The 17,477-nt window shown below is 37.1% G+C and overlaps 1 protein-coding gene across 7 annotated transcripts in view; it reads right to left on the bottom strand.

Annotated features, from left to right (window-relative positions):
• PAK2 (p21 (RAC1) activated kinase 2) overlaps window positions 1-17,477 on the bottom strand; it is an 86,028-nt gene that overhangs the window by 34,273 nt on the left and 34,278 nt on the right. For all 7 annotated transcript variants that reach the window (XM_023623561.2, XM_070243514.1, XM_070243516.1 and 4 more), the window contains one exon: window positions 10,854-11,061. In XM_023623561.2, coding sequence (XP_023479329.1) covers window positions 10,854-11,040 — 187 coding nt within the window. In that variant the 5' untranslated portion in view covers window positions 11,041-11,061. The remainder of the gene's footprint in view (window positions 1-10,853; window positions 11,062-17,477) is intronic.

The following is a 17,477-nucleotide window of genomic DNA, read 5'->3' on the forward strand; positions in this document are numbered from 1 at the left end:
CATTATTTCTTGACTGTCACCACATAAGTGCTCCCTTCACCCCCATGGCCCGCCCCTCTTCCCCTGGTAACCACTGAACTGTTTTCTTTGTCCATGTACTTGTTTATATTTCACATATGAGTGAAATCATCTGGTGTTTGCCTTTCTCAGATTGGCTTATTTCGCTTAGCATAATTCTCTCCAGGTCCTTCCATGTTATTTTGGTGCTAGGTATTTTTATACTCCTATAAATATTGTGAGCTTTGTTCTGGGACCTAGAAAGCTGATTCTTAGCTGTTTACTCATATAAGAGAAAAACGAATTTAGAAATACTTGATCCTCTCAGGTATTATTTTTTAAGTTTTCTTAGGATCGGAGCACATCTAATCTAGGGCTAATTCTGCCCCAAGGCAAGAACTCTTTCCAATGTTTTGTACTCTGAAGCGTAGAAACAGGATATATTCCATGTCCTGCGTGAGCTTTGAGGACTGTTCCCTCTAATCATTTCCAGTGGTTCTTTCTCCAGCTTTGGAGAGTTTCCTCACATGCATGTGCTACTAAGGACTTGAGGGAGAATTGCAGATCTTTCTTTCCCTGTTCAGCTCTTTATTCTCTGGTATCTGTATTATAAACCAGCTGCTTTGGTATCCCCCAATTCCCAGCTGTATTTCTCAACTCTAGGAGACTACCTAATTGCCCCTTCCTGTGCTGCAGCCTGGAAACTCTCTCCAGGAATTAAGCTGGAACAATTGTAGGACTCCTCAATTGTTTCCCATCTCTTAGGGAATCACTTTCCTTTATTGCCTGATGTACAATGTCTTGAAAACCACTGTTTTGTATATTCTTTCCCAGCGTTCTGGTTCTTTCAGTTGGAGGGGTAAATCTGGTCCCTGTTACTCCATCTTGACTGGGAGTATAACAGGTTTTGCTGTCCTATCTGTGGTATTATGATATCTCAGGATGATGTGATTTGATGTGGTCTTCATTCATTCATTGTGCTGAGTACTCAGTGGGCCCCCTTCCATCTGGAAATCATATTCTACACATCTAGAATTTTTTTTCTATTATTTCTTTGATTAGTTCCTTCTCTCTGTTTTCTTTGTTCATTATTAGTTAGATCAGTCCATCTTGGTCTGATCTTAAACCTGTTATCTCTTCTCTCATATTTTCCATCTTTGTATTTTTTTTTCCTCCCCAAAGCCCCAGTACATCCTACTGTTGTATACCCTAGTTGCAAGTCCTTCTATTCTTCTATGTGGGATGCTGCCACAGCATGGCCTGATGAGTGGTGTGTAGGTCCACACCCAGGGTCTGAACCAGCAAACCCTGGGCTGCTGAAGCAGAGTGCATGAACTCAAGCACTGCACACCACTGGGCCAGCCCTATCTTTGTATTTTTGTTTAACAATCTGGGAGAATTTTCTTGACTAACTTCTAGTCTTCTGCCTACTGATATCTTTTGTTTCTTTTGATAATCTTAAATGTTCACCTTGCAAGAATTATTTCTCATTGTTCTCTGATTGTTCTTTCTCTAAGAACACTTTTCTTGTTTCATGGATGCAATTTATCTTCTCTCTTTGAAGATTATATAGTTTATGTGTGTTTATAGGTTAGTTTATTTCTCCCTACACTGTCTGTTTCTTCTACATTCTTTTTTATGCCCTGTTGTTTTGGATTTTCTTATGTTACAGGTTTTTCTCAAATGTCTGGTGATCCTTTGCTGTCTACTCACGTAGAAAAGTATTAAGAAGTTAACTGGGAGATAAGTTGGCCTTTGCACTAAAGATGGGGGAAGGATATGGGGTACCTAAAGTATTTTTTTCCGGGGCATTTTGCTTATCCAGAGAAAAATCTTCCAATGTCTTGCCTAAGGGCTTTGAGTCAAGAAGAGTTCTGAAAGCAGGGCAGAGGAAAGGAGTTTAGTATGTTAACTTTCATTGATCCTGCCTTTTTTATTCTGGTGGTACACCTTTTCCTGGCTCCTCTGACAAGAATAATAATGGGCCTCTCAGGTTTAATTTCTCCTCAAATAAATGTAAACATCAGTTTGTTCTTTTGTTCTCTCAGAGGACGGGAGTTATATCTACCTGGCTGTATGTGGTAAAAATGGGCTCCTAAGGGGCCTTAGAAACTTCCTATATAGATTTTCAACTAATTTTCCCTTTTCAGCCTGTGTATTACACTCCCCTCGCCCACCATACACAAACACACACACAAAAACACATTGTGTGATTCTCAATCCTGAGCCTTGGAGATTTTGACAGGGAAACTGGTTCACTTCTCACAGACATTCCTCTCTGCAAATGCTTAGGACATGTCTTCCTCCATTCTGCTTAGTCAGCTGCACTTCAATCTTCCAAATATGTACTGAAATCTCTTGTATACTACTACTGTCTCCTCTCCCATTCTCTTTGTCCTTGTGATACACATATAAAAAAAATTCTTTTTTTTTTTTTTTTACTGTCATTTTAGTTAGGGTTGGGGAGGGAGAGTAAATAGAGACATGTGGTCAACCTGCCATGGTTAACCAGAAGATTCTCCCAATATAAAATAGCTAAAAGTTTTGTTCGTTGATAGGTCTGCACATAAAAAGTTGGAACATTACTGTACATTATTCTTTGTTTACAAAGATGCTATTGACCTAGCATTAGTAGGAAATATACTGTTTTTTTGACTAGTGATGATATATTTGTGCTCAAATGTCCATCTCCTCTCTAGGTCTCCTAGGCACATATAATATTTGTTTACAAGAGATCTGACTATAGTAGAGGGCAGGGCATTTTGGTTGTGGAAAGGAGCAGAGAGAAATGCAACGGTTAAGCCTAGTATAAAATTTCCTTTCTTTGCTGCAATGCACAATTACATCTATCATAGACAACCTCTCATTTTCCATTAGATTCTGAGTAATCTGAGGTGATTCTCTCTCCTCTTCACATCCCTTGATTCTAACTCAGTATCCTGCATATAGGAGGAAATATTTATTAACCAACTATAAACGAATAATTTACTTTTTACATGGCTCTGACAGAAAAACATACAATTTCATGTACTATAAAAGTACTTGTTCCGGATTCTTTCTAAAAAAAATCTGCTCAGCATCCCACTTCTGATATGCATATGGTAAGAAAGATGTTCTTCTCTTATATGACCCTGATTACAGATGACTGGTCCAAGGCAGGCATCTAATTCAAGCTAGGTCAGCCACAGCTCCCCACACACTCCCAGCCAATTAGATTGGTTCAGGGTTGAACACCTAAACTAAGCCAGACTTGGCACCCTGAGAATCAGTCTCTCACCAGTGAATGAAGTTTTGAGAAATAAAGCCCAGGAACTGTTGAGGGCTATACTACCTAACACATAGAGAAAAACCAGTCTGAAAGAAATACAGAAAGGGGAAAGCCAAGACATATAGCAAGAGAATTCCTGGTTCCTATCATGTCTAAGGCTCAGCCATATTTTTAAACTTGGGAATGTTAAGAGTTTAGAGACATATTAAAGAAAGTTTCATGTATGTTAGGACTATAGAATAAAAAGTTAAAGAAGTGAAAACAATTAAGCAGAAGTTGAGACACATTTCCATACATTAGTCTACTTAAAAGAAAATGACACAATATCCTAAAAATCTGTTTAATCCCATTTGTTTTTACATAACACATATACATACACACAGATACCCCCTGTATTTTAGTAGTCCTTGTAGGAGGGAAAAGGGATATTAAAATTTTATCTAAAACAAAAAGATACTGAAGCACGTCTCCAATCAAACAACGAACATGCTGGAAGGATGTTGCTACATAAACAGAATCACTGCTTTATAACCCTGGAAGCCAAGAACTCTGAGGACCAACAACAACAAAAAGCCCCACAATCATCTATCTACAGGATGTTCATCTGGCAACTGGATCACAATGGGAAGTAATGGACCAGGGAAAGAAATTTCTTTTAATAAAATGCACAACTTGTCAGTGCACTAGGGGGAAAAGATTCTTAGCAACCTTTTCCAACCTCATCTGACAACAAAATAATCCGGTAGGTAGCAACCTTTGGCCAAGAGGTTGGGCCCCTGAGTCATGTGTTGCACAAAAGGTCCTTAAAAGAGTCCTAAGTATGCCACTGTCACATTCTTTCAGGCCATTACTCTTTTGGCTAGATTTGAACTAGAGTCTAAGGCTAAAAAACCTCATCTCTTTAAAAAGAAGACTCTTCTATTTCTAGTCTAACAGAATCAGTGATTATCCCTTTGTTCCTTTGACCCACAACAGCTTCAAATTGGTGAAACTAAACTTGTCCCAACACACAGAAGCATATTCTCTAGGAAATAGGCAGAGGAATATAGGCTACTATTATTAATCTTAGAATTAGATTTTTAGACCAGAAGGGCTATTTACAGTTCTAAGTCTATCATCCTCGTAACCAACCAGAAGTGACGGTGCGTACAGGTTGACTAATTAGAAGTGAAAGTTTTTTCAGTTAATAAATACTACCCCACTCAACACTGGCTAACTGAACAGAGTTTTAAAAAATAAGCCAAGACTCATTGGCATTTTCATTATCAAAACTACTAGACTTGTTAAGCCATTTCTCACCTGGACTACTGCAAAATCCTGCTAACTAGTTTCCAACTTCAGTCTTAGACCTCCAACAAAACCTACTTTCTATACATCCACCAGTCTCTATTTAAGACAGAAATGTGACCAGGTCTTTCCCCTGTTTGAAATTCTGTAATGGTTCCCCAGGAAACAGGATAAAATCTGAGCTCTGCAGCATGGCATACAAGGCCCTTTATGACCTGCTCCCTGCTCACCTCTTCAGCCTCTTTTGCTGTCTGTAGTTTCCTACATACATCATGCTATTATTCTCTCTCCCTGTCTGCTTTCAAATCACAGTGGACTGCTCTCAGCTCCATGAATGTGCTGTGAGCCCTTGTGTGGCTGGGCCACTGAAACTCTTCTCTAGGCATGGAACGTACTCGTTAACTATCAAAATCCTCCTAACCATTTTCACTTACTCATCCTTTAGTCTTCAGCTCCAATGTCACTTCTTTAGGAAGCCTTCTCAGATAGGACAGACGTCTTACACTATCCCTATTATCACCTTTCATAGTTTATACTTATTTGCTGAGGTTTTTGATTAGTGCCGTGGGGGCAGGGACACCATCTGCTTTGCTTATCACTGTATCTCTGATGACTTACAGAGAACATATGATACATCTTAGCAGCGAAGTGTAAAAGATTTGTTCAGTCCAGTTGTCATAAAAGGTATAATTCCTAATTTTCTTAATTTTTCCAGTGACACTGATTAAAACCAATAATGAATAACTGAAGATACTCCATAGTCTTTCTTTTTTTTTTTTTTTTTAAGATTTTATTTTTTCCTTTTTCTCCCCAAAGCCCCCCAGTACATAGTTGTATATTCTTCGTTGTGGGTCCTTCTAGTTGTGGCATGTGGGATGCTGCCTCAGCGTGGTTTGATGAGCAGTGCCATGTCCGCGCCCAGGATTCGAACCAACGAAACACTGGGCCGCCTGCAGCGGAGCGCGAGAACTTAACCACTCACCCACGGGGCCAGCCCCTTTAGTCTTTCTTTTTTTTAATGAAAATAATTAGCTGCCTGTCAGTAAGGACAGCAATGAGGGATGTAAATTTGAGTAGAATAAAATGAATATCTTGACATCAGGCCTTACATTAGAGATGGCAAAAATCTTGGGGTCATTATGATTTTTTTTAAAGAAAAATAAAATTTTTTCCCTTCTAGACTTCTGTTTCAAGATGACAGACTAAGCACATATTGTAACCCTCCCCTTCTACACCAAATCTATTTATCATGGAATAAAATCTATGAGGAATGCCCAAAGATGAAAAGTAATTAGGATAAAACTAAAGACAAACAGCAGCTCAGGATATGGGCAGGAGAATGCCACTGAAGAAATGCTGGGAGCCGTTAAACGGGTAGATTTCTGTGTTTCAAATAAGCATGAATGTGCATACACAGACAGGGTTCTCCCTCATTCCTAACCCTCAAAGCTTCAGGCCACAGTTGTGTCAGATTCCAGGAAGGAAGTTGTATCAGATTCCAAGAAGGAACAGAAAGTGTGGGAGGTTGGGTTGGAAAAGGAGGGAAGAGCCCCAGGGATAGGAGGAATGAAGGAGCACCCTACCCTCCAAACATCGCATCTCTCTAACTGAAAACCATACCATGCTCCTAAATCTTCCCTCAATAGGCTATACAAACACACTCTGCAGGTGCTCTACTCTCAACTACAAAGCTGAATGCAATGCTCTCCAACTTGCCCTACAAATTCAATGCAATTCTAATCAAAACACCTACAGGGTTTTTTTTTAGCACATGATAAGCAAATTCTAAAATTTACAGAGAAGAGCAAAGGGCCAAAAGATCCTGAAGAAGAACCGGGTAGCAGATTTGCTCTATCAGGTACTAAGAATTATAAGCTATAGCAATTAAGGCAGTACAGTATTAGTTCAGTGCAGACAAATAAGCCAATGCAATAACAGAGAGAACACAGAAACAGACCCTGGCATTCATGGAAACCTGACAAGTCATGGCCAGTACTGCAGGTCAGTGGGGAAACAAAAGTTTCAACGAATGGTCTGGGACACTGGTTTAAGAGAAAGTGAAAATGGTCTCTCTCTACAGATGTACAAAAACCAAATTCAGATAGCTTAAAGGCTTAAATTATAAAAGGCAAACGGTAGAACTTATAGAGAAACATAAGAAAGCATCTTTGACCTCTAGTTTGGCAAAGATTTCTTAAAACACAAAAAGCTCAAACCATAAAGGAAGGAATTCATCAATTCAACTACATCACAATTAGTTATCTTCTAGTCATCAAAAGATATCACTGAAATGGTGAAAAGGCATATCACAACCTGGAAAACTATATTTAACAACATATAACTGACAAAGGATTAGTATATAGACTATAAGAAATGCTTATTAATAAATAAGGAAAAACCAAACAACTCAAGAGAAAAATGGAGTAGAGAACAGCTACGTCACAGAAAACACAAATGAATGGCAAATTAACATATGAAAAGACACTCAATTTCCCGTGTCATCAGGGAAATGCAAATTAAAACCACAATGAGATACCATTCCACACCTGCCAAGTTGGCAAAAATTAAGGTCCTGTAATACAAGAATTGGCAAAGATGGTCACAATGGGAACACTCACGTTTTGTGGGTGAGATTGAATATTAAAAAAACTTTAGAAAGCAATCTGAGAAACCTAATCAATACAAACATGGGAATACCCTGCAACCCAGCGATTTTACTCCTAAGTATATACCTCAGGGTAATCTTTAAATCTTCGGCAAGGACATACATCAATATATTTTACCTCCTGACCCAAGACACACATAACTGAAACAAAAGTTTCATGAGACAACTCCTTCACCATGTGCAATATACTCTTATTATTTCTATTCTATTTCATTTAGTGTCATCTGCTATACAGATCTCATAACCCACTAATACAGTGGTTCTTAACATTAGATGCATATTAGAATCAACTGAGGCGTTTAAAGAATTAAAAACAAAAACAATGCCGAGGTAAGCTCCTGAAGACTCTGGTTCAATTGGTCAGGGATGGAGCTTGGACACAAATTTATTTTTTTAAGCTCCCCAAGAGATTCTAATAAGCAATTAGAATAGAAAAGAAGTAAACTAATGGGTCACCTGATAATGGAAAAGCAATGCCCTAGAGAAGCACTTGCACATGTCCACCAAGAGATATGTTCAACATCACCCACAGCAGTACTGTTCATGAAAACAACCAATCTGTCTACTGATAGGAGACTGGTTAAACAAATAGCCATACATTTATACAGTGTACTAGTATCAGCAGTGATAACGAACAAACCACAGCCGTGCATACCAACATAGGCAGTGCAAACAAACTACAGCGATACATATCAGCATGAATCTCAAAAACATAAAGTTGAGGGAAGAACAGAAGTCCTGAAAACAGTGCAGAGAGTATGCTCTAACATGCTTCCAAATAGGCATATGTTTTTTGTGGATATTATGTCATAAAATTAGTACAAGGGTGTTTTTATTAAAATGTATACATTGTGTACACTATACTCTTGTGGGTATGATGTCACCACAAAACTAAAAACTTAAAGCAAAATTCTGTTTATATAAAGTTCTAAAACAGGCTAAACTGATCAAAGGTAAAAAATCACACAGTAGTTGCCTGAAGGCAGGGGAGGAGTAGACTGTTTGGAACAGGATGTAGACGAGTTTTCTGGGGAGATGGAAATGGTGTATAATGTAATAGGGTGATAATGATTACAGCTTACACAGGTGTACCCATTTGTCAAAACGGTACAGTTAATTTTGTGCATTTTAATATATGTAAATTTTACCTAAAAAATAAGTCAAGTGGAGGCAGAATCATAGCTGTTGAAGCTGGTGAAGCTAAACGATTATTCTGGGTATGTTTGACATTTTCTATGAAAGAATTTTTTTAAGAGAAAGAAAAAAGGAATTGGATAAGAAAGGCAAAATTTGCTTTTAAAAGAGCTTGCAAAGTTTTAAGATTAGCCCTAAAAAGGTATTAGATCTTGAATGTAAAAAATACAAAAAAAACAAATGACTTCAGAAATCACACAAAAAAATTAAATGGATAGTAATTACAGATCTCAAGAGCTGATAAACCTAAATGCAATCAGAGCCATTCCTAGGACACCAGTACCCCCTCTCTCCCTTTGTTAGTGGGAGACCCTGAGTTAGTTATAGCTGATAAGTAATTCTGGAAGAAAGGAAGAGAAAGGGTAAAATAAAAGAAGGTAAAACTGGAAGATTCTCAGAATGATCAGAGAGATGGGTCTGCTCTTTTGCATTTATGTAAATGATATTCAATGTGCTCACAAACCCTACCATTACCCAAAGTACTGGACTGTCCACACATTCTCTTTCATTTCTTTTCATTTTGTGTTCTTCTTTTCCCCTTTCTTAGGCTGTCCCCAAGGACATTTTATCCTATCTAGAGCATTCCCCTGACCCACTTTGCATTCTGCTCTCCACAGGCAAGTAATTTCAATTCACTCAGTAATTTCTGCTGGTACTAACTTCATAAATTTTTTTCTAACCCCAATAATTATAAATACTGTGTTTACACCGCTATTTCAGGTTTTCCTACTTTAAATATACTGACTTACTACCATGGAAGATGAGGAGTCAGTGCACTCCAACACACACACTTCTCCACCCCATCCCATGCATACTTTTTGGTTCCTTTCCTAATTTCCCCCTTTATCTTTTACCCATTCCAGTCTATTTTTCATTCTCAAACATGCCAAATACACACCCTATCACTTCTGTTAAATAAACTTAAAAAACATACTTCAATGGAGCTTTTCAGTTACAACTTCACATGAAATCTTAAAAATAAAAGCAAAATTAGAAACGAGAGATATACAATAAAATGAACAGGTTTTTAACTGTTCAATGATTATGTTCTGTCTGCAAATCTAAATTCTCCAAGATTTGATGCTTTGTTAATATTAACTATATTGCCTCATTCAAATTTTCACTGATTATACATTTTTAACTCTCAAATTAAATATGTATTTATTATTATATAAAAGCACCATTCTTCTTCCACTTCAGTTTACCTCTCCATGTGTACTTAGATACATAAGTGGAAATATATCTTTATCTCCACTTATATCTATCACTACTATCAGAGCCATTTTGCCATGCTTAATACAATTAAATAAACTAATCCCTAACCCTTATTCTAAAACCCATTATGTCATAATCCCTTACCCAATTCTAAAATCCAGCCCAGTGGTGTAGCAGTTAAGTTCATGTGCTCTGCTTCAGCGGGCCGGGTTTTGCAGGCTCAGATCCCTGGTGTGGACCTAGCACCATTGTCCAGCCACCCTGAGGCAGCATCCCACACACAAAACAGAGGAAGATTGGCACAGATGTTAGCTCAGTGACAATCTTCCTTAAGCAAGAATTTAAAAAATTAAGAATGTGTAAATAAATGAAATCCAAAAAGCTCTGAAAACTGAAAGGTTTGAGACCAAAACAAATTTAGTGACTTCAACTTATATAAGACTACTTATATAAGACTACTTATAGTCTTTATCCCACTTTGTGTTTCTGAGCAATTACTAGACTGGAGGCGATTTTGCCCTACATGGGACATCTGGCAATGTCTAGAGATATTTTCAGTTGTCACAACTGGGTGGCAGGTGCTACTGACATCTAGTGGGTAAAAGCTAGGAATGGTGGTAAACATCCTATAATGCACAGGACAGATTCCTGCAACAATGCACTATTTGGCCCCAAAATGTCAATCTTACTGAAGTTGAGAAACCCTGGACTAGACTTATGTTTGCAGAAGAGGATTAAAGTGTTGATTACTGAGTCTTGCCTCAGATGCTCATAGGATACACGATAAAAAGAAAGTATTACTACTACTCAAAAATCAGAAAAACTCTTAATCCCAAAACACAGTTGGCTCCAGGGAGTTCAGAGAGATATTGTACTCTATATCAACATTCTTATAAAAGTAGGTCTTTCTCAAATATCAGAAATCTCATTAAGGTTGGGAAGGCAAAAACTATGGCCCAAGTCTTAGAAATTGAAGGAGATGAGTACAGAAATTCATTGGATGTAACCAGTAGGATGAACAACAACTTTAGTTTTACTTTTTCTGTCACAGTTAAAATAAACCAGCCTTTCTAATGGTGCCTCTATACCACCACCAATTGTTTTCCTGGATCTGTTTATTGTTCTCACCATAAAAGATATCAACTTATTATATTTTAATTAAAAAGCTATCAAAATCAGTAACATAAAATAACAACTGACACTCTTGAAACCACAGCAGCTATTTACCTTTTTCTGTGCCTGAGAAGATAGAGATGATTTTATTCCTGGGCTTTTTCTCCTCTGGAACAGAGGGCAAAGGTTTCAAACTGTGATTAGCTGACAAAGGATCTTTGCTTGCAGTGCTAAAAATGGTGCTGCTCATTCGCACGGGAGGCGCCGGAGGCTTGTCTTCCAGTTCTCCGTTATCAGACATGATTCAGAATTACAATATGGCCTGAAACAGATACGCAAACACGCACAGTTAATAACAAGGTAAAAAATAGTATGGACAAGCACAAAATAGTAATGATCTCCTCCCCAACTTCGAATTAGAAAATGTTATCCATTTAGAGTGAAATCTGCAAAATTTGTAAAACTCAATGAGTAAGAGAGGAAATTGGTTATGAATATAGATAGCCCCCTCTAACAAAGGTGGTAAACGGTTAGCTGAAGGAATGTTCGAAAAGCCATGTCCAGTTAAGAAGTCTACAGTAGTTTCCGGAAAGCAAGATGATACAAACATATCAAAAGATATTCACCTAATCAATTGATTCTAAGAGTAAATGTTCCAATGAAAAGACAGACAATATGGAGTCTTAAAAAGAGAATTTCAAAGGGGAAGATTATATCCTGACCAGCCAATCAAACGACATGTCCATTTCTAGAGCAGAGATAGGACACGTGCTACTAAATACATCAACCAACACCCCCTCGAAATCTGATTCCATGCTCACCAATGTTGTGATTATAACTTAGCCTTCATATAAACTTTCCTAAAGGATGAGAAGGTGTCACTGATGCAATATTTGGTCTCTCTGAAAATTTGACATTCTAATTACACATGTTAGTCCCTTGCGAGTTTTGCAGACAGTCACATAGAACTTGATCCATCTGGGAACACCGACAAAAGTAAATCCAGAGTTTGGCTGAAAAACAGAATATGGCTAAATCCCCATGTTCTGTCACGCTGTGAGGCTCCATCCAGGCAGTCAAGTAATCCCGCTTATCCACATGGCTACTTCAGTGGAAACTTCAATCTTGTTTACATATACTTATACATATACACTATATGTCTTTAAAAAAAAGTGGATTACACACATTTAAAATCAGCAGTAAAGGGGAGGGAATGCCTAACTTACAGGTGAGTCCTGATACAAAAATATATGTTAGGAAATAACACATTTCCCTGCTAAACAAGGTTTTGATTGGTAATTAGACCTTGACTTGACTGTAAAGTTATTTAATGCATGTAAGTGAACAAACTTTGTATGTATACAATGAAAAGAATGCCAACTGTATTTAGATAAAATTAAAAATAAATTTATTTCATCTTTTATTTAGTGTGAATGCTAGTACCTGAAGAAAAGCAGGTATAACTTGAGAAGAACTGAGAGATGAAGAGATTATTATACTTAATTTCATTCCACATTCTATAGCTTTTGTTTTCCTTGCTAGGATTATGTCCCTAGCACTACTGTATATTTTACCTGCCATAATGACAGTTATCTTTCAGCCTACAAAAGCGGAAGAATAAGAGAAGGTAAAAGGGGAAAATAAACATTTCTGGGGGGTAACTAGTTAGAGGTTAGAGAAGGGCTGGGAAAAGGGAGTAAAGAAAGATCTGTATCTGTGTGTGAAAAAGACCACCTGAAGTGAAATTAAACTACTGGTGGTCAAAGGAAGAAACAGGGATGGGATCTAAGGCGATAAGGTTGACAGCTGTTCATATCACGTGGGCTTTGTTTTGTTTCGGGGTGAGATGTAAGCAGGATGCAACTGGCTGTTCTTAAGTGTGGGCTGTCAGGTGTGCATTACCAGAGGAGACCTATCTATTGCTACAAATGGAAGAAAGATAAGGCTTAGTAACAATAATTTGAGGATTATTTGATGAATTGATAAATCAAGACAGATGTTTATCTCTTACGTGACCATAATATTAAGACAAAACAGATGAACCGTAGAGCAGCTCACTTTCATCTTAATCACCAGCTATAACAGAAACGACACATTCAGATTTTGGTTACACTGTGAATACTACAATATTAATGTATATTAAACTAAAAAATCAGGATAAGGTAATAACATTTCAAAATATATTTGCATGCATTTATATAGGGAAATGCACCAAAATATTGACACTGGTTAACTGTGGCTAATTTTTAACTTGATTATAACTATCACAATGGTGGTGAAAGAAAAAAATGAATATGAAACAGTCAGGGCACAATAATTATTTAGTGTAAACTGACTACAAATTCTATCCTTAAGGATGGCTCATAGATGGACCACGACTAGAAATTGCCAGCGTACCTTCAGCAGCACGTCGTCTAGCATCATGGTTAAGAGCATGGGCTGTGGAATCAGATTGCTTTGACTGGAATCCTGGTTCCCCCCTTTACTTACATGTGTGATCTTGGGCAAATACTTAACTGTGCCTCAGGGCTCCTTGGAGAAACGGCCGGTTCTAGGCCCAGGAGAGGGAAAATACAAACTGAGCCCAGAGCATCTTATAGTGTCAGAGGTAAGAAGTACTTAACAAGGACGAGGGCATATCAAAGGCACACAGGAAAGAGTTCCCAAAAGCCAATCCTGGAACGATTTGAGTAACAAAACTAATCAAGTAGTATTAGATTATAATCCAAAGTATAAAATAAATATACATAATTCATGTTGAAACAAATAAAATGGGGTGGCACAAATCTTCCTTACAAAAGAACTCCAAATAAAATACTTAGATACATCTCCTTCTAGGAGTTAGAGCTTAACGTCCCTCCCCACTTGAGTATAGGCTGGACTTAGTGACTCATTTCTAAAGAACAGAATATGAAAAGGGAAAAATAACTTCATGGTGGAAAAAGCTGGCAAACACTGCATTAACCAAGTGATCGAGGTTAACATTGCCAGTGATATCATGTTGACATCACTCACCTCTGATCTAAAGTGGTGAAAAACACATTTCACTTCTGTGGTATTCTTCCCCCAAACCCATAACCCTAGTCTAATCATGGAACAACATCAGACAAACCCAATGTAGAATGAGGGACATTCTACAAAATTCCTGACTGGTACTCCTCAAAACTGTCAAGGACATAAGAAATGAAGACTGAGAAGTTGTCACAGAGCAGAGGAGTCTAAGGAGACAGGACAATGTGGCATCTTGGAAAAGAAAAAGGGCATTTGTGGAAAAACTGGTGAAATTGAAATAAAATCTAGAATTTAGTAACATATCAACTAGAAAATAGTAACGTACCAACGCTGGATTCTTTGCTTTCACATACATTTTATGGCTTACGTAATGTCAACACTTGGGGAAAATGGGCGATAGCTATTCAGGAATTCTACTATCTTTGCAACTTCTCTGTAAATCTAAAATTATTACAAAATAAACTCTATTTAAAAAGGTATTAATAAGCTCCTTAAAAAGTTAATTACCTACCAGATGTTCCACTCCCTGTACATCAGAAGAGAACTGAAAACATATGTCCACACAAAAACTTGCATATAAATATCCACAGCAGTGTTATACATAATAGCCAAAACATGGAAAAAACTAAAATATCCATCAACAGATGAACAGATAGACAAAACGTCACATATCCATACAACAGAATATTATTTGGCCACAAAAAGGAGTGAAGTACTGATATGTGCTATAACAATGGATGAACCTTGAGAACATAAGTGAAAAAAGCCAGGGGCTGGCCCAGTGGCGTAGTGGTTAAGTTTGCGTGCTCCGCTTCGCTGGCCCGGGGTTTGCAGGTTGAGATCCTGGGCATGGACCTAGCACTGCTCATCAGGCCATGTTGTGGTGGCATCCCACATAAATAGAGGAAGATTGCACAGGTGTTAGCTCAGGGCCAATCTTCCTCACAAAAAGAAAGCAAGCAAAAGCCAGACACAGGAGCCCACCCAGTGGGGTGATGGTTAAGTTCACAAGCTCTGCTTTGGTGGCCTGGGGTCTGCAGGTTTGGATCTCAGACACAGACCTACACCCCCGTTCATCAAGCCATGCTGTGGTGGCATCCCACATACAAAGCAGAGGAAGACTGGCACAGCTGTTAGCTCAGAGACAATCTTCCTCAAGCAAAGAGAGGAAGACTGGCAATGGATGTTAGCTCAGGGCCAATCTTCCTCACCAAAAAAATAAAAAATTAAATACATATGTGCATACCAGACACAGAAAGATCACATATAGTATGATTCCATTTATATGGAATGTCCAGAATAGGCAAATCCATAGAGCCAGAAAATAGATCAGTGGCTGCTAGAGGGTGAGGGGAATGGGATGTGACTGCTCATGGGTATGGAATTCCTTTGAGGAAAAGAAAATGTTCTGGAATTAGACAATAGCAATGGTTGTGCAACTTTGTGAATATACTAAAACCAGTGAACTGTACACTTTAAGATGGTAAATTTCAGCTATGTGAATTATATCTCAATTTAAAAAAAGGAATTAATAATATTTACCTCAGAGAATAAAGATTAAATGAGCTAATAAAGATTTAATGCTGTGCTACTATCATCAAGATTATTATTTATCAGATTTCTATGCTAGAAGTTGGAGAAAATAAAAGAGGACGTAGTTCTTCTCTAAGAGTTCATAATCTACTGGGAAAGACCAGCATATAGGGACTTGTTTAAGCGAGGTCATGCATGGCTTTTATCAACATCTGTTCCTAGCACATACGTGTTAAAAGCCACTTAGTTTCTTCAAAGTAATAGTTCTGTTTTGGCCTCAAGACCACTTTATACTCTTAAAAGTTATTGAGGATCCCAAATAAGTTTTGTTTATATGGATCATATCTATCTATATTTACTATATAAGAAATTTAAACAAGTTATTTAAAAATTCATTTCATTAAAAAAGCAATAATAAACCCATTACCTGTTAATATAAATATTTTTTTAAAAAGTACTTTCTAAAATAAAATAAATTTAGTGAGAAGAGTGACATTATTTCACATTTCTGCAAATCTTTTAAATGTCTGGCTTAGTAGAAGACAGCTGGATTCTCATATCTGCTTCTGCATTCAATCTATTGCATTATGTTTTGGTTGAAGTATATAAAGAAAATCTGGGTCTTCCACAGATATGTAGCTGGATAAGGGAGTATTTTAATAGCTTTCAGATAAGTGTTATTATTCTTTGATATTACACCACACTTAACCTTCCTAAAAGTTAGTTGTGGAATCTGAAACCACAGCAATACATTTTTTGTACTCTGTTACATTAAACGCATTGATCGAATAAATCTTTTACTCATGCATGAATTTTGTAACATCATGAATTGACTATTTAGTTCACTGAATTATAAAGATATTCCAAATGTTGACACATTTCATTGTACAATAAAAATAAAATCACATTCATTAATATCACCACTGATGTCATTAGAAAAATCTCAGTATTGGGAAATTGTCAAATTCAAGAGTAGACACAAGTTTTCTAAAATTCTAATTTTCACTTGAAACAAATTTTACCAACAGCAACAATTCTGTCACTTCATTCATTTCTGAGAAAAATGTCTGCCAAAAACCTAAGTTTAAAGAAAAACCAGAGTTTGTGTGTCAATTGTTCTTTCTAATTAATACGCTGTTCCCTGAAAAGGGGGCTAGTTTAGCTCAATCACATAAATGGTTTTCTGCAAGACAACCATTTACACTTCCCAAGTTTCTTATGAGTACTTCCCATTTTGCTATATAAAATACGTTAAAAGTGAACTCAGAAGTAGAGATATAATAAGATTAATAATTTTATGTATGCTATAAAGTCTCATCAAGTACATTCCTAGGTGAAACTGGTTTTTAAAAAAACTACAAGCACACGGCTACTGCCTTGATTTGTGTTAAAGTGCACGCAGTTTCACCACCACTGCTTTTCCACCATCAACACAAATGTCAATAGTGTAAAATGCAAAGAATGTCTTAGTATTATTATGAAAACAGGTTTTGACCTCATGGACTGCAAGGGTACCATAGACCATACTTTGAGAATTGCTGCTCTAAGTGTACCTCAGCTCTACACTTTACCCTAATATCCTCAATTCTTTCTTTTATTTCGGAGGCAGAAGACCCATATTTATTTCATATTTCTCTACAGAACACATTTTTAACATAGGAAAAAGTAATCAATGGCTAGATTTCCAAGCTAGAGCACAAAAACCTAATCGAATCTTTAACATGGCTGAAAATCTATACATGTACAATGGTGTTTACTATATTGTTTTCCATAACAAAAATCAGAAAGATCAGTAGGCTTTCGTGGGTTAGCCAAAGAGACTAACTGCCATTTATATGAAAAACAACACCAAATTCTAAGCAAACAATATTACGTGGCAACTTGCAGAACACAGCCTTTCCTTATACTGTGGTTATACAAAAAAACTTCTTTACTGCTCTATTTTAATATACTGTGCAGTAACTTTTTTATTTTCTGCACAAATTGAGTCCAGTAGAACTAAGGAGGAGCTAATACATTATTTATCTGTTTCAGAACTTTCTTTTTGGTGATTGTACATTATAAAGTTGAATTAGCTATGTCTCAAGGAAATCCCAGTTAACATGATGCACCTTGTAGGTGACACATGCCTAAACAAAACCCAAATTTAATATTAAACATGAGTCACAGATGTCCGTAATGAAATTACTCAAG

Source organism: Equus caballus, chromosome 19 (genome assembly GCF_041296265.1).
Source record: "Equus caballus isolate H_3958 breed thoroughbred chromosome 19, TB-T2T, whole genome shotgun sequence".
Taxonomy (NCBI): Eukaryota; Metazoa; Chordata; class Mammalia; order Perissodactyla; family Equidae; genus Equus; species Equus caballus.